This window comes from Colletotrichum chrysophilum, assembly GCF_026319265.1.
Source record: "Colletotrichum chrysophilum strain AFK26 chromosome Unknown scaffold_40, whole genome shotgun sequence".
NCBI classification, from domain to species: domain Eukaryota; kingdom Fungi; phylum Ascomycota; class Sordariomycetes; order Glomerellales; family Glomerellaceae; genus Colletotrichum; species Colletotrichum chrysophilum.
Window position 1 is genome coordinate 173,580 of NW_026517327.1, and position 16,860 is coordinate 190,439.

The window sequence follows — 16,860 nt, forward strand, 5'->3', positions numbered from 1 at the left end:
CACTTGATCAATCGATATTTCGCATGAGTGTGCTATTGACAAGTCCTATCAATTTCATTGCATGAGATCCAATTTCTCCTGTTCTTTCCCACGATGTACGGTGTAAATTTGCAAAAAGGTAGGTTCGAACGAGTTGCCCGATAAGAGCCTTGACAAGAGTGAGCAATTCTAAAGTGACAAACAGCGATTTCCCGCCATGCGGCGCGAAATATTCTAGCAAAAGCTGGTACTCAAATCAGTCCGGGCATTCCGTTGCTTCCGCAGACATCAGCGCAGACAGAACGCTATCGACGAAACCACACCGACGCCAAAACGAAAGGGGCACCGCCGTTCAAGATTCCACCTAAATCAAAGGCATTGGCAAGAAAAGAACCTTCAAATGCCGTTGAATACGCCTTGTAAGCATCTCCTTAACGATTATTCTTTCTATCTTCTATTGTCCATGAACTGATGTGAGGGGGGCAGAACGACGCTCGATGCGATTGTCAACTGGGCCAGGCAAGGCTCCTTTTGGCCCCTGACCTTCGGTCTCGCGTGCTGCGGCGTCGAAATGATGCATGTTTCGATGCCGAGATATGATCAAGATCGATTGGGTATCATCTTTCGCGCGTCTCCCAGACAAGCTGATGTGATGATCGTGGCCGGCACTGTCACCAACAAAATGGCCCCTGCCGTCCGGCAATGCTACGACCAAATGCCGGAGCCGAGATGGGTTATCAGTATGGGCAGTTGCGCCAACGGTGGCGGGTACTATCATTACAGTTATTCGGTGGTCAGAGGGGTTGACCGCATCATCCCCGTGGACATTTTCGTTCCGGGCTGTCCGCCGACGCCCGAAGCGTTGATGTATGGCGTCTTCATGCTTCAGGCTAAGATGAGGAGAACGAAAATCACCAGGATGTGGTACAGAAAGTAGGGGTATAACTCTACTGTCCATCAAAGAAGCACATGGCAGATACGAAATGTCATGTTGATATCAAAAGAATGGACTACCAACCGCCACGAATCACGGGATGATATTCAACACTTTTTTGGTCTCTATGGTGAGATTATTTCTTGATAACGACATATCACCGTCTCTAAGCGAAGTACATACGTGCATTTTTGACCAGATAAACCACAAAGGCGTCTGCGTTTCGGGCAACCAATCGTTCAGCTCTTCGACCCTGCTTGAGACCATACTTGAAATCGAGCAGTTATGTCATCACAATGGTCATCATTTCCCGAAAAGGATGAGGACGACGACGAGGACGACGAGGACGACGGCGAGGACGACGACAAGGACGCCGACAAGGACGCCGACAAGGACGACGACAAGGACGACGACAAGGACGCCGACAAGGACGCCGACAAGGACGACGACAAGGACGACTAAATGAAAACAACGACAACAATAGAAGCGACGACGATGACGATGGTGGCAAAGTGATTAGAGTATAGCCATAGGAAAAGTAGCCGCTCTAGCACAGAAAAAATAGGCGTTCTCATCATCATATAACCCATTCGAGAAGTTCGGCCCATTTCGGGCCAGGCGAGATCTGGTGAGCATACGATTTCCAATGCCACCGGTTTGGCTTGAAGGAACATGCACGTTTTGGTATGCATGTTGTTTGCAAAAGTACTTGGCAGATGCTGCAGTTATATGCAAATACTCAGGCAGATTAGAGAATCATGCCTCAAACCTGTCAGCGAACAATGTCCACAGCCAGGGTGGTATTTGATCGGTTGCCGTTTTCAGCAGTGGCAGCTTACAATGTAAGTACGCGAGCATAGCATGAGCCTCAACTCAGCTACATCATACATGCTTCAATAGAAAACGAAGCTTGACGTCCAATCGACCGGAAGTATTTCTCGGGAAGAAACCTCATCAAATTTGGCCAAAGACGTATACACAAGTAACCTCGACCTCATTTCCACAAAGGACGCAAACAACTGCAGTGCTGCATCAAGTCAGACACCTTCACGTAAGCTGATGATATTACATGCCCTGGTCAACAGCCATCTGAAGTTTTTGTGTGGCCTTTGCATGCAAGAACGGGGTGGAGTGACCCGAATTGGCTCGTGCGACATGTGCCACTGGGGAGACCGCAGCAGTGTGTATCACTGATGAACGGAAGGATTCACGGATAAGCCCGCGTTCATAGCCTCGGAGGATGGGTGATGCTTCGAGGCTGTGCGTCGTCGTATTCAGCCGCATGAACACCTTCTAGAAGGAATACCGGAAGCTGGAGTTATCAGCTTCATTTTAAAGGTCCAGCCTTTTCCAAAGTCCCAAGAGATGCCAGCCATCAAGGGTTTCCAAAGGTACTGCGGGCTCAAGGCAGAGGGGTTGGATCTTCTTGATATGTGCTGTTCTAGTGTTCCAGGAAAGTGACAACACAAATGTGACTGACGAAAACAAAAACAGATATTATAACATGGACATGGGAGGGACGGGTATTGGCCGCAGATAAATTCACTGCTGAGTGGACCGCGATTTGAGCATTCTAGAACAGGTTTGTTTGCGACCCGCATCAGGATGTTTGTTTATTCCCAACTCAGGGAATGTTTCATGGAGATTCCATCCGGGATTCTAGTGGAACCCAGACGGGCGGTTCAACGGGGTCTCCCACGGGGATTAAACACACGGCGGATGAGCGGCCGGATGAGGAAGAAGAAACAACGGTAGAGAGCGGGCCGTTTGGGAAATCATGTGATGATAGTCGGAGGGTCAAAGCGACATAGCAACGGGGTTCCGAGACGTCGGACAGATTGGACGGACACCGAAGGCGGAAGGAGAGTGGCAGCGAGAAAGGCAATGTCTGACCACCGGGACCACGGCAGCGCGCACGCAGCAGAAGTTGACTGGCCGAGCGCGGAGCGGGGACGGATCGGCAACTGTTTTGGCGACAGAATTAAAAGAAGAACAACCAAGTGTTGACTTGCTGACTTGGATGCACCCCGGATTTTGGACTGGCGACGACGAAGATGGTTGCGTGCCGGCGCCGGGAGCCGTCCGTCGATGACGGAGTGATGAAGGGCGAATGGATCGATTAACTTCATTAGCTGGGAGGAAGGCCCCTACAGAGAGAGAATGGATAGGGCTTCCGGGCTAGGTTTAGCTGGAGTGCATGAAGTCTGGGGAAGAGTCTAGTTGAATTTGAGTGTCTGCATGAGGTCATGTTTTTGGGATGACAGGCGCGGTTTGCTGGATGCGATTGAGGGGAATCCAAGGTGAGGAAGGGACTGAGTCTGAGCTCAGCGTTGTATGGTTTGTGGGTGGTGGTGGTGGTGGTGTGAGAGGGGTGATGCATGTCGAATGACGTCGTCACGATGGGGGTAGCGAGGGAGGGAGGAGTAAGACGGATAATGTGAGGTTGGAGGCGGCAGCACTCAGGAAGCGACTTTGACGATGCAGCTCAGTCAATGGGAGCGGGCGGGCTCGAAATGCCGCGGCTGAAGCGTAGGTAAGTAAAATGGTCACTTCAAGCTGGCTCGGGCCTGGTGCGGATGGGATTCCGGAGGCGAGGGAAAGAGTCGGAAGAGGAGCGAGCCAGTGGCGCACTTGAGGTGAATTACAGCTTGCTTACCTTGTCGAACGCAGCAGGATGCAGATCTGGAAATAGGACAATTTTCGGGCGGTGCAATCACACACACAGCATTGCGCGGTGGACGAGGCAGCAGCGACCAAAAAAAAGCGCTCATCGCCTCGTTTCCAGCAGACGGCAGAGTCAGTTAGAGGTGCGCTTTTCTGATGCAGTGCGGCAATGCGGGCGATCGCGATGCAGTGGTCTCAGTCACCATGCAATAGGTAGGTAGCGACAGTAAAAGAAGGAACGGCCAACGGCTGAGGTCCTGCCCTGGACGTTGGACTCTGAAGGGAGGTCCTGCATGTTCCAGGGTCCACACCTGCCGGCCTCGTCCAATCCGGGCAGCGAACTGGTAACAAGAAGCAAGTAGCGGGTACTTTTGCCGGGCCGGGCTCCCTTTCGTCCAGCAGGTTCCACCAGTCGCCGTGTCCGAGAGTCTGGCGGCCAACGGGCGCTGGCAGTGGCAGCCCAAGCAGCCTGAGGCAAGCCCAACCCCGCCATGGGCACTCACGGTGCTGGCGGCCAATGTAGTCGAAACAGGCACCAAGATGCCCTCCCGTCAGTTCCATCCTGCTGCGCCTTGCTCGCCTCAGTTTATCTTGGGCGAGGCACGGTACCTTAACATAAGCTAGGGAGGTAGGTACCTAATAAGCTAGGTAGGTAGGTAAGCTACAGTACCTAAGCAGAGGCTAATGCTGCAGTGACACCCGACGTCAAGTTCTTAGGACGCTCCAACCGTGACTTTTGCAGTGAAGCCGCTCCAGCAGAGAGAGGCATCCCCAGCCTCCATCTCCACACCCTCACCCTCGATCGCGAAGCAGGGAGCCATCTTGTTGGATGAGGTTGAAAAAAAGCAGGAAGAAGACGACTTGTCGATGAGAGGCATCTGTAACGGACTTATTTGAGAGCATCCCTTCCCTCACGTGTCTTGTTAACTACACCTGCACCCGGCACCTGCTTCGTGCATCTTGTTCTCTTCTTATTCGAGAGTGTGATTGTATAAGACATCTCCAGCAGCAGCAATACCCCAAAAGCCTCACCTGCCACCCTCATCACCACCTCTGGGGCACCAGTGACCTCCATCACACCTCACCGTCTTTCGTCTCCTTTTCTATTCGTGCCGCATTCTCCAACTCTGAATCACCCATCCCCCTCTTCCGACACCCGCCCTTCGCCCCGACAACCTCGTCACATTCCTCCTCTGTCTTCTCGCCCTCGCCCTCGCCCTCGCCCTCTCTCACCATCATCCACCATCGCATTTCCCCTCTTGTTTCACAAACATCACGAGCCTCCATCTATCTTTCTCAGGTCTCTCTGTGAGGCATCCGTCTCTAGCAGTGCCAGTGTCAACCCCTGGTCCGGCGCACCCACCCTGCTGCACCACGCTGAGCGCACCACTGAGCGAACCGCACCACACCCGCACCATCCCTCCACAGGTACTGGTACTGGTACAGGTACCCATAACGCCCTCTGCAGGTCACGAACCACCCCGGCCTCGCCTGCACCACCCCCTTCTCCGTCCTGAGTCCTGTCCGTCGCCTTCAACTCCTCAAGACCCCCCCGGCAAACCGACCGACCACCTGCGTCACCAGATTTACGGAACCCCGCTATTTTTTACCTACTGCCTGCCCACATCTGTGACTACACAACTTCCCTGCTGGTAAACCAAAGCCAAAACACAACCTACACCACCACACCTCACGAGGTTCGCATCACGTCCGCAACTTCTCCCCTCTAGCAACAACACCAAACCATCAACCCTAAGCTCGTCCGGCCTAGTTCATCCACCCGCGAACTACTTCAAAATGGCAGCCGTCGTCGAACACAGCCCCCCGTCGCATTCCCCTCCGGGCCACAACGCGAAGCGACCCAAGGGTAAGTCCTCGCTCTCCCTCTGCCGACCGGCGCGAATCCCACCATACGCGATAGAGCTGCAAGACTGACTGAAATCGTTTGCAGGAATCCTCAAGAACTCATTTCAAAGATCTCCGCCCACCTCGCCCAGCGAAGAGCACCCTCTCACCGAGAAGGAGCTCACCATCGTCAACACCCAGTACAACGCCGGCCACCGTCGCTCATCTTCCGCCGCCCGCCCCTCCGGCTCCCGCCGCCAGTCCAGCCACACCCCTTCCGCCCACGGCGACGACGAGCAGGACTTGGAGTCCTCCCAGCGCCTCAAGTGGGACGAGGCGAACCTGTACCTCACCGAGCAGGAGCGCTCCTCGACCATGAAGATCGATGAGCCCAAGACCCCCTACGCTAAGCACTATGACCCCACCGAGGACCCCTCCGAAGACGAAGAGATGGAAGACCCGACCGTTGAGCGCAAGCCTCGCACGGCTCGTGCTGGCCCTGGCGTGGAAGATGATATCCCTGTCATGTCGCTTGGCGAGCCGGAAGAGGCGGTCCCGGAGAGCGAGTCGTCAAAAGAAAAGGCCCTCAAGGCCGTCCACGTCGAGGAAACCGACTCCTCTCACGGCGGCGACGAGGATGACCTGGCTGGTCTCTCCCCCGAGGAGAGGGAGAAGCACCATCGTTTCGAGCAGTTGCGCAAGAAGCACTACGAAATGAAGGATGTGGCCCACTTGTTGGGCCACCCCGAGGAACTACCCGAAGAGGAGGACGACGAAGACGCCGCCAACCCGCCTCCTGTCCCTGCTCTTCCACGACCCAGTCAGGCCACCAACGGCCAGGCCTGAGCCCCAACACCATCAACGACCATCGCGAATGAGTTTTGGCCGGCTGGCTCGGCGGTTCGTCCACCGTTTGGCTGCGCCCGCGTCAAGGAGAGAAGACATGTCACGGGAGACGTATTACGAGCATTTTAACGGATTGTTTACCTGTTTTGGGGTCGAGGTGGAGATCAGCATCCGGCAACGGCGTGGTGACACACGAAGGAGTTCTGGGTGGTTATCACGAATGGTTTTTGCGGCGTTCCGGGGCCTTCGTGTCTGTAATCGTCGCGATTCACCAGTATTGCAGCAGGCGCCCCTCCGTCCTGGTGGTCAGGTGGTTGCAACACCGCCACCAGGCAGGAGCGTATCAGCACGAGTAGGTAGGCTTTTTGCTTCCGCCAGCAAATGGCATATTCAATAGAGTCTCCATTGCCTAATAACTCCTGTCCCATTCGTGAAATAATAATTGTGACCTTCTGCTGGCCGCCCCGTGGGGACGTGTCCATTGGTATCCTGCGCCTGCGATGCTTGGTGTTCCCATCATTCTCTCTAGTCTAGCAATCATCATCTCTCAGAGCATGCCCTTACGCGCAAGCTCGACCTTCCTTGCCGCCTCGCCAGCAGCGAAGCCGCCCCTCGAAACGCAGATGCGGTTGCCCTCGGCGAGCTCGACTTTGTCTTGGTTCGCGGGCCAGGGGCAGGGGCAGTGGTGCGGGAAGTGGACGCAGGCGAGGGTGTCAGGGCATAGGTAGTGTTCGCAGTAGGCTGCAAGGCGTCAGCTTTTCAATCCTTATGATAACCAACCTCCTGGCAAGTACTCACATCCGTCATATCGTTGCTGGTATTGCGATGGGTCGCTGGGGACGTTCTGGGGCTGCTGTTGCTGCTGCTGGCCGCCGAACATTTGCTCAAAGAAGCCAAACTGGGCCTGCGTCGAGCTAATCAGGGAGAGCAAGACGATGGGGAGGGAGGCGAGGAGGCGCATCGTGGGTAATTGGTTTCAGAAGCAATTCGGCGATTGTAAACGTGTTTTGCAGTGATTTTAGGTGAGCGATTGTTTGTGCATTCGTTGTCTTTGTTCCTGCATCTGAATGCGCCCAGCTGTCCAAAAGACACATGCACCAAGAACACCCACCACCACCAACGGTCATCCTTATCGTTATCGCACCCCGCTGACTCAGCCGGAAAAATATCCTCAGGCGATCTCCCTGGGCAAACTCCCAAGGTCCGTCGAAATTCGCGATCGCCGAGCCAGCCAATCCATCCGACGACGAATGGGCAGCCCGTCCTCGAAACACACCTCATGCGTCTACTCCAAATGCAGCAGCCCTTGAGGGCCGCTGCCGCCGGTCTCCTCCGGCCGACGGTCCTCCCGACCCAGCAGCCCTCCGTCGTGGCAGCCGCGAATGCCCTCGTTGCGGGACGCCGATACGCCTCCGTCAAGTCGCAGGGTGCCTACAAGCTGCAGCCGAAGAGGACGATACCGAAGAAGCTGGGAGCGAAGCGGACGGGTGGTATGTGATCACACAATACACGGTCTCTCGGAGGAGGAGGGGGAGACTGCAATTGAGCCTTTTGGTTGGGTTTTGCTAACCTTTCCCCACACATCACAGACCAGTATGTCATCCCCGGCAACATCATCTACAAGCAGCGCGGCTCCCTCTGGTGGCCCGGCGAGAACTGCATCATGGGCCGCGACCACACGATCCACGCCATGGCCTCGGGCTACGTAAAGTACTACCGCGACCCGGCGCGGCACCCGGACCGCAAGTACATCGGCGTCGTCTTCAACAAGGACGACGTGCTGCCGTACCCGACGCACGCGGAGCGCAAGCGCAAGCTCAACATGGCGGCGCACCCGATCTCGAAGCCGGTCGAGACGCCCGCCGTGTCCGCCTCGGGCATCCCGACGCAGGTCGTGCGCGCGGCGCCGCGCACGACCAAGGGCGTGGCGACGCAGCCGCCGCGCGTGCTGAAGCTGCGCGACGACTACTCGTACCGCGAGGACAACTGGCGCATCGGGCGGCTGGTGAAGCTCAAGACGGGCGGGATGAGCCGCAAGGCGCGGTTCAGGCATAAGCGGTGGGCCAAGGAGAAGATGATGACCGGACAGAGGGCGGCGGCGGCCAAGTTTGCGGACATGGAGATTGACGAGTGGACCATTGCGGCGAGCAAGAGGCTTCAGGAGCAGAGGAACGCTGCCAGCAGGGCTAAGAACGTCAAGGCGAAGCAGAAGGCTGCTAAGAAGGCGGCCAAGGCCCAGAAGGCGAAGCGGTGATGTGGCAGGGCGGCTGCATCTGGTGAGGGGATGAGGGGGGTTGTGTAGTACGGCCTGAGATCTTGAGAGGTCTTGAGCGTAGATGTAGAATATCTTGTACAAATCATACGGACCATCCATGACACTGCGTTTGTGTGCTGTGTGTAGCGGAGCGGCTACCTTGATAACTCACCTCACTTCCCAAGACTGCCAACAATGGGCGAACAGACTGTCGCAAGATGGCCTAGAGGTGGATTGTATGCCTGGTTTCGGCAGAGGTCGATGGTTCGAGTTCTTGAGGTGGCCCTATATATCTCCGGTCGTAGTCCATTGTTTTTTCTTTCATCTTTTGAATTTCTTCTGAGGTTAGTGTTATTGAAGCGATACGTCTAGTGACAGTAACCCCCTAGGTATACTATAACTGAGTATGGGGCAAACAATTAAGTATTACAAAAGTCTTTTGGTAACACTGATAATTCACCTTTAGAATTAGAAGGAGTCTCTGCACCACGAGATTCACTCTTCCTTCCCTTTCATATGAGCTTGGAGATATTCCAAGTGGGGGTGGGTCTTGCCTTCCTTGTATCTCACTGCTGAATCCCCGCTGCAGGTACATGCCCTGGTCCCCGCCACTTTAGTCGCGTCCAGCGTCCCGGTCGCGTCTCCCACGAAACGTCAGTCTTCACTTCACTCCTACTATTCAACATCCAGAATCGCTCATTAAGATCGCCATCAACGGCCGGGAGGCGCCGATTTCGACGCAGATTTGACACGCTCACGATATTGAGGCCTCTGGGACTTTGAGGGCGCTTCGGCTTGTCGATAGAAACGTCGCCAGCTCCCACAGCAGGTACCCCGTGCAGCGCATGCTCGCTCAACGGGCATCGCATTCGCGACGACAAAGAAACCCGATGATGGCATCCAACCCCCCACGCATCACACCCATACCAATCCCTGTACCCGGCCATGCACCATCGCCTCAGTCGGCTCCCGCCACGTCGGCAACGAAGGTGCTGAATTCAACCGCCGCCAACCGCAATGCCTCACCATCGTCGGTTTCCAGCGCAGGAGAGGACCCCGCGAGGAAGATGAAGCGTACTAGTGCCAAGGTGAACGTCAAGCCCGGCGCATTCCTGCAGGCGCCTCCGTGGGCAGCTTCACTTCTGAGCTCCAAGCCCTCCACTTCAACTTCGACCGGACCATTAGTACCGCCAGTGCCCAACCTTGCCCCGCCAACTCAGGATCACAGCATGGTCCTGGACAGCCCGGAGCCCATTCGTATTGAGAGCGATATCCTGCCTCCAAATCCTGAAGGCCCCGTGAAGTCGGAATTCAGCCCCGAGGACACGCCATTGGAGGATGTAACACCTGCCAAGCCGTCGCTGTCGATGAGCTCCCAGATCCAGGCATTGCAGCAGTCGTGGCAGGCTAAGTCGACTTCAGCGGATTCTCAGGGATCGGAGGAGGTTATTAGACGGGTGTCAAGTGGTGGTGAGTGTGCCTTTGGATGATTCGAGGCTAAGCCTGGCATAGCTGAGGAGGCCAAAATCTGCTTGGATGAACCTCGGAGAGCACGATCTAACATGCACTGCAGATGTTCAGCCTTCAAGGCCGGCTCTTAATTGGACTCAGGCGTTACAAGCGAAGAGAAAACAGTCATCGGGTTTGCCGGGCGGTGACTCCAAACGCAGGCTGACCGAGAATGGCGTGGGATCTGGATCGGAGGATACCACGGCCCAACATGGGTCGAGTCGAAAGTCGATGCCAACATCAACGTCTGCTGAGCCAACGTCTAGTGCCAAACCGGGATTCATCCCCATCAAAAGGCAACCCCTATCTGTATCATCCTCGGACGACAATGGCATGCTTGACGATGATTCAACCGACTCCGACTCTGACTCTGAATCCGATGCTCCAGTCCAGCTTGACAGCGGAAACGCTGACCCTCCACCTCGCCCGTTCAAAATGTTACCAACGGTCAGTGAAACCAAGTCCTATCTCTTCAAACATATACTAATGGTGATTGCCTCGTTAGTTGTATGGGCGACCCGAAAATGAGCTTACAACTACCAACGATGGCGACCGGCTCTATTGCCAGTGGAAGGGGGAGAATACCCCGCTGGAAGCGTCATGCGGCGTGCTTTTGCCCACTGGATACACGCTGCACTCCGATCCCGAGTATCCCTTCATCTGCCCCGATCGCGTGTGTCGCTCCATCTTCAGGTCGATTCAGGGCCTCGGAAAGCACTTCGGGGTAAGTTGCGAGGTTGTATGCATAGGGCCACCGTGGCTGACAACATGATAGGCAAGGCACCGAAACACCATGTACAACGACAACTTAGATGGCACCGTTTCCGCTGTCAGCTTCTTTGACATTCCGGGAACAACACGAGCCTCACCAGTCATAGTTTCTAGAAACCCGCTTCAGGGTGACGAGCCGCCGATGCCAGAACCGCAGACCACAGTCTATAAGCCATATGGTTCAAAGGTTCAAGCGATGTCAACAGCAGCGGGGATGCCTCAATCTCAGCCTTTGTCACAACCTCTATCACAACCCCAACCACAAACGACAGCGACCAGGACAACACGCTCGCACGCTTCCCCTTACTCGACCCTACCAAACCACCACGAGCTGGCACAACCGTCATATTTCCAATCTGAAAAACCCATGACCTTATTGGAGTACCTCACCTCTCAACTGTCACCGACTTACAGACTCCCGGCTGAGAGACCGGACTTCAAGGCTCTATTGAAACTACCAATGGCAAGGCATTTCCCTCCCCAGTGGACGATGAAGCACTCGGGCGTTGGGAACTTGGCGCCCCTAACTGCACTTTCGCTCTTGGTGTTTTTGACTGGCGATCCTGCGCCTGTGTCATGCTCAACATGCAATGGGCCAGATCACGACGCGTTCGAAAACACTCTTCGCCCATGTATCGTCCTTTCCAGCAGAGCACCTTCGTGGCTGAAGGAGACCGTCAACGAAGCATGCGCATCCTGCCAGTGGCGGTGCAATTACAAAAGGCAAAAAGTGCAATGCGATTTTCTGCCAGCCTTTAGAGGGCGGACGTTGACTGCTTTACCATCCCCTGCACCTGCCGCAACTCCTACTTCTATTCCGCCTCCCGCCATCCCTCCCTCGTCTGCACCGCCATCCTACAGCCTGCCCCAAAACGCCAAATTTCCTTATGGAGGACCTGCGGGTGATAACCAATCCGGTGTGAATTCACCGGCTCTTCGTTCCCCAGCCATCACCACACCTCCCGTCGGTACAACGCCTGTGAATACGTCGAGACCAAGCAGCCCGCCGAGACGAGTTACGAGGCATTCTGCGGCCACAAAGACCGCTTCCGACTCTGCCCCTGCGTCGACCTCTTCTACCAAACCGGCTCCCGTCGCTATCGTCCCTCCCAATGCAGGTCAGACAATGCCAGCAGAGCTCTTGGACATGGAAGAGTGGGAAATCGCTCCTGGACGTGTTCGCGACGACCAGAGCCAGGAACCGACGAGTAAGTCGATGATTAGCCGTCACGCCATGCATCTTTCATTGACATACTCGCAGACGTGGCATTCTCGAATGCATATCTTACATCCAACCAAGCCGTCAGCGTCTCAGAAGATATTGCTTTTAACGTCATCGTTATTAAGCCTGGCGGCTCTCATCGTTGGACCGACGAGGAGGACAAGGTGCGCATATGCTCTGTCGCCGTGGGCAAAGTCAAGGTGAAGCTGGACATGACAGACCCTTTTCAGATTGGGCCGAATGGCATGTTCAAACTGAAGCTTGGCACGTCATGCTCCATCGAGAACAGGACATACATCGACGCCATCATCCACGTTACATCCGTGACGCTTTACTAGACCATCGGCAAATATCACAGGGCCAGAGAAATGTATTTATATGTAAACGACATTAGCGACTCATTTTAAGACACTTGCCGGGGGTATTCAGAGCCGGCGCAAACATATTAGACGTCATTCACCCACCAAAAGGGGGCATTTTCTATTTCAATCTTACACGGAGTCTCAACGTGCCTCATCCTCCGCACATGGCAGGGTCGGGCTGTTCTACACCTTCATCGCCACCTTCTCATCCGGGCCTTTCATGTCAACATTCTCGGGCATTGTTACAGCCTCGATAACCTGGGCATCGCCGTCTTCCTCAGGCCTCATATAGTCCCTGGGCTCCACCCACTTCTCCTCCATGATTGGCGGCGGCCAAATCTTGCACGTCACCCAGAAGGTGAAGCCCGACAGAGCAAGTCCAACCCAGTAAGCAAAGTAGTAGTATCTTGTGACGCCAATCGGCGCTGAAACACCCATGTTATTGAGGAAGCCGTAGAAATTAGGGATGATGCCGATGATGTAGGCAACGTAGGCGCGAATATTCCAGCCGTGAGTATAGTAATACGCTCCTGACTTCATCGAAGTGAAGGCGTCAGGAATGTGGATACGGCCGCGGCCGATGAGGTAGTAGTTCACAAGCAGCACGCCGGTGATGGCAGACAGGAAAGTCTGGTAGGACGAGAGGAAGGAGACAAACACCGACGCGGAGCCCTGCGTTTGTTAGCTTCTTAGGATTCGTTGAGACAGTCGGCACAAGACTTACCAGCAGAAACCAGGGGTTGATTGCAAACGAGATGACGGCGCAAACGAAGAAACCTCTCCTGACGGTGATGTACTTGGGGAACAATGCCGCGATATCGTTGCCGGCAGGCAGCGAGTTCTCGAAAATCGAGCTGAAGATGCAGCAGTACGCAAAGCATCCTGCAATGAAGAAGCAACCCGCGCGGTTCGCGGCGGTATACTCCGCCGTCTGCAGGTTATCCAGCAGCGTAACCGGATTCCACACCAGCTCCCCGAAAATCAGCTCGCTGCTCGCGCACACGAGGTTTCCCACGGCGGCGACGATCAAGTTGGCCACGGGGAACCCAAAGATGTTGCCCAGGATCACATCGTTCTTCTTCTGGGCGTACCGCTGGAAGTCTGCCGCGTTGGACGCGAAGGTCGCGCAGTTGGCCGCGCCGAGCATGAAGAACTGCACAATCAGCCACGCGCGGGTCGACCCGGTCGCGGTACCCCCGCGGCGGACGACAGGCCCGAGGCCGCCGGCCTTGGTCGCCGTCCACGCCAGCATCGCGACGGCGGAGACGACGAAGACGGCGAGCTTGGCGTAGACGAGGCCGCGCATCTTAGGAACGGGGATGACGAGGAAGGCGCAGGTGATGAGCCAGAAGATGACGAAGCCAATCATGCCCGCGGTGGTGAGCGCGCTGCCCTCGCCCATGGTGTTGGGTATGTCCGCGATGCCGGGGATGATGGCGTGCAGCATGACGTAGATGCACTGGCCGCCCTGGACGGCGTTGACGCCGTTCCAGACGATGGCCATGACGGCGCGGTTGAAGGTCGGCCACCAGGCGCCGTAGACGCCGAAGGCGGTGCGGCAGAAGACGGGGAAGCCGACGTGGTAGGTGGCGCCGGGGCGGCCGTTGAGGGTGATGATGACGGCGATGAGGCACTGGCCGCCGAAGGCGCAGCCGAGGGACTCCCACATGGAGAGGCCGAGGGCCTGGGCGGTCGAGGAGGCGTACCAGTTCGAGACGGTGGCGACGGCGGAGAACCAGAAGGTGAAGTAGGTCCATTGCGTCCAGGTGCGGTCGACGAGCTTGAGGGGCCGGATGTCGTCGTTGTTGAGGAGGGCGTCGCGGCCCTCGAGGGTGCCGGCGGCCGGGGGGACCCGGAGGCGGTTGAGCAGGCCCATCTTGGTCAACTCGTTTGTTGAAGTTCAGTCCGGTGTTCAGGGAGTTGATTAAAGTTGCCCGCCCAACCGCTGTACGAACAGCACGATGTTCGATGAACGTGGTGCAGGCATGATGGGAGGCAACATGTGTGCGAGCGACTTATACCAAATCATGGCGATTCAAATTCTAATCACATCAGAGTCTCTTCGTCAGCGGCAATGATAAACCCAAGATACTGGGTGCCGTCGACGCGGTGGGATGTGGGGGAGATAAGCTGCCCCTGCAAGGATTACACGCAGCGGCATGATCAGCGCGACTCGTAGGACGGCTTTCTCCGGGGCGCACGTGGTGTTCGCGATGGTTTCGAGAGGCGAACGGGGTGTAACTGATAGGTGCAAGCCGAATTATACTTATAAGAGCGTGATATCTCCAGCACGTGGTCTTTGAACCGCATAAAATCGTCCATTGCTTACAAGCAGAGGCTCGAGATGGGCCGCAGAACAAGCCCCGGGAAAGCACTCCTGACGCTCCGAAAACCGGGGTGAACCCCGTACCCCACACGGCCGTTGTCGGCCCAGACCTCCGACCGATAAGGGACCGACAAACCGCATCGCACGCCATTATCTACGCCAATCGTGCAATCTCCCGCAGCAGCTGCAGGTTAGGCGAGATCCGGTGAACTCCGCCGGAAATCGAAATAAAGCCTCATTGAGGCTTTACCACAATTGAGGCTCAAGCTGTTCGACGATCTGAGCCAGGGACCCTGTCGTCGGAGTTGAACGGCCTCATCCGTTCATCTGAAGCTATTTATCCGTGCGCCAGAACCTCGCAATCAGTCTTATCGCTACTGAAAGATGACGAGGCCGTAGAAGAAACAATCTCACCTGTACACATCCACAACTCATCACATAGTTTGCCTACACAGGCAGTTTAGACTCAACACCGCCAACATGTCGACCACGGTGACGGAAACGGCGCCGGAGAGCTACAAGCTTGAGCTCATGTCCGCCTACGGCCCCGTCTACCGCGACGTCCTCCGCACCCCGCCCCGGGACTGCTCCCCCTCCGAGGTCCCCGTCATCGACCTCTCCCACATCCGCGGCGCCGAGGCGGACCGCAAGGCCCTAGCTGCCACCATCCGCGACGCCGCCGAGAACACGGGCTTCTTCTACATCAAGAACCACGGCATCCCCAAGTCGACGATCGACGCAGCCTTCAAGCAGGCGCAGGCCTTCTTCTCGCAGCCCAACGAGAAAAAGGCCCTCGTCGCGCAGAAGAAGTCAAAGTTCTTCAACGGCTGGACGGAGAAGCGCGCCGCGCAGATCTCGCCGACCGAGACCAAGGACCACCGCGAGGGCTTCAGCTTCCGGTACGATCCGGCTCACGACCCGGAGCCCAAGGACCCGCAGGCCGTGCCGGAGGCGGTGCAGCCGTGGATGAAGCACGAGGACTTCGTGTGGGAGGGCACGAGCCACCTGCCCGGGTTCAAGGAGGACATGGTCACGTACTGGCGGGAGTGTCTGACGCTGGCGCGGAGCATGATCCGCATCTTTGCGCTGGCGCTGGACGTGCCGGAGAGCTACTTTGACGACGTCATCACGTACCCCGGCAGCGACAGCGTGTGCAACTACTACCCGAAGAACACGGAGCCGCAGGACGCGACGATCGACGTCGGGCTCGGGGCGCATACGGATCTGCAGTGCTTCACGCTGCTGTGGCAGGACAGCGTGGGCGGGCTGCAGGTGCTGACCAAGGACGGGCAGTGGATCAAGGTGCCGCCTGTGCCGGACACGTTTGTGATTAACATTGGCGACTTCCTGCAGAGGCTGTCGAACGACCGGTTCAAGTCGACTGTACACCGGGTGTTCAACTACGCGCCGACGGACCGGTACTCGATGCCGTTCTTTTTCGGGTTCAACCACAATGAGCAGTGCGCTGTGCTGCCTACGTGTGCGGATGAGAAGAACCCGCCCAAGTATGAGCCGATCAGCTGCGGAGAGGTGAGTTGAAGCGCTTCTTTATTTTTACATACTTACTGACGTTTACCAGTGGTGTCGTTTGAGATTTGAGAGGACCTTCGAGTTTTCGAGGAGGAAGAATCAACTCGAAGGCAAGACGGAAAACGTTGCACCGTATTGAGAGACACAGGGCAAATAGCGGTCGTTCTCAAAAGCTTGATTCATTATATCCAAAGCAGCGCTTGAAATAGAGTAAAACTATGAACTTCATTCATGGTCCAAGTACACAACTTCGGTCCACCACCCAAAAGTAGTCCTCACGTGCAATAGTAAAAGCCGTTGCAAGCCCGTTTACACTGGCTGAACTCCGAAATAATGCTGCAGTCCCCGCTTGAGTTACACTGCATCCCTCCCGGATGACATTTTGAGCTTGATGAGGTTGTGGTGTGCGCGGCCGCGGTGGTGGTGGTGGTAGTCCCGTCACTATTGCCGCTGCCGCTGCCGCTATTGCTCGTGGAGGCGCTGCTCCCAGACGGCGACGAATGTTGAGTAGAGACTCCAGCGGCAACACCGATGACAATGATAATGACGATAGCGAAGAACACAACGCCGAATATGATGGCCTTCTGGCGATTACGCCGGAACCAGGAGCCAATCGGA

At 56.1% G+C, this 16,860-nt stretch overlaps 8 protein-coding genes across 8 annotated transcripts; 6 read left to right on the plus strand and 2 right to left on the minus strand.

Annotated features, from left to right (window-relative positions):
• Positions 1-661: 661 nt before the first annotated feature.
• Positions 662-1,375, plus strand: COL26b_005780 (uncharacterized protein; the record flags this gene model as incomplete). Its single annotated transcript, XM_053178615.1, has 2 exons — positions 662-719; positions 1,197-1,375. 2 exons carry the CDS (start codon positions 662-664, stop codon positions 1,373-1,375), a joined length of 237 nt encoding a protein of 78 aa, XP_053037435.1.
• A 3,999-nt stretch (positions 1,376-5,374) lies between these two features.
• On the plus strand, positions 5,375-6,268 carry COL26b_005781 (uncharacterized protein; the record flags this gene model as incomplete). The annotated part of the gene is made up of 2 exons (XM_053178616.1): positions 5,375-5,444; positions 5,529-6,268. 2 exons carry the CDS (start codon positions 5,375-5,377, stop codon positions 6,266-6,268), a joined length of 810 nt encoding a protein of 269 aa, XP_053037436.1.
• Positions 6,269-6,815: 547 nt separating this feature from the next.
• On the minus strand, positions 6,816-7,229 carry LCL2 (Long chronological lifespan protein 2; the record flags this gene model as incomplete). The annotated part of the gene is made up of 2 exons (XM_053178617.1): positions 6,816-7,009; positions 7,067-7,229. The coding sequence occupies 2 exons, from the start codon at positions 7,227-7,229 to the stop codon at positions 6,816-6,818; spliced, it is 357 nt and encodes a 118-aa protein (XP_053037437.1).
• Positions 7,230-7,562: 333 nt separating this feature from the next.
• Positions 7,563-8,522, plus strand: COL26b_005783 (uncharacterized protein; the record flags this gene model as incomplete). Its single annotated transcript, XM_053178618.1, has 2 exons — positions 7,563-7,758; positions 7,858-8,522. 2 exons carry the CDS (start codon positions 7,563-7,565, stop codon positions 8,520-8,522), a joined length of 861 nt encoding a protein of 286 aa, XP_053037438.1.
• An 893-nt stretch (positions 8,523-9,415) lies between these two features.
• Positions 9,416-10,123, plus strand: COL26b_005784 (uncharacterized protein; the record flags this gene model as incomplete). The annotated part of the gene is made up of 2 exons (XM_053178619.1): positions 9,416-9,992; positions 10,104-10,123. 2 exons carry the CDS (start codon positions 9,416-9,418, stop codon positions 10,121-10,123), a joined length of 597 nt encoding a protein of 198 aa, XP_053037439.1.
• Positions 10,124-11,928: 1,805 nt separating this feature from the next.
• Positions 11,929-12,362, plus strand: COL26b_005785 (uncharacterized protein; the record flags this gene model as incomplete). The annotated part of the gene is made up of 2 exons (XM_053178620.1): positions 11,929-12,010; positions 12,064-12,362. The coding sequence occupies 2 exons, from the start codon at positions 11,929-11,931 to the stop codon at positions 12,360-12,362; spliced, it is 381 nt and encodes a 126-aa protein (XP_053037440.1).
• A 207-nt stretch (positions 12,363-12,569) lies between these two features.
• COL26b_005786 (uncharacterized protein) lies at positions 12,570-14,262 on the minus strand (the record flags this gene model as incomplete). Its single annotated transcript, XM_053178621.1, has 2 exons — positions 12,570-13,058; positions 13,111-14,262. 2 exons carry the CDS (start codon positions 14,260-14,262, stop codon positions 12,570-12,572), a joined length of 1,641 nt encoding a protein of 546 aa, XP_053037441.1.
• Positions 14,263-15,192: 930 nt separating this feature from the next.
• COL26b_005787 (uncharacterized protein) lies at positions 15,193-16,381 on the plus strand (the record flags this gene model as incomplete). Its single annotated transcript, XM_053178622.1, has 2 exons — positions 15,193-16,242; positions 16,292-16,381. 2 exons carry the CDS (start codon positions 15,193-15,195, stop codon positions 16,379-16,381), a joined length of 1,140 nt encoding a protein of 379 aa, XP_053037442.1.
• Between the last annotated feature and the right edge of the window lie 479 nt (positions 16,382-16,860).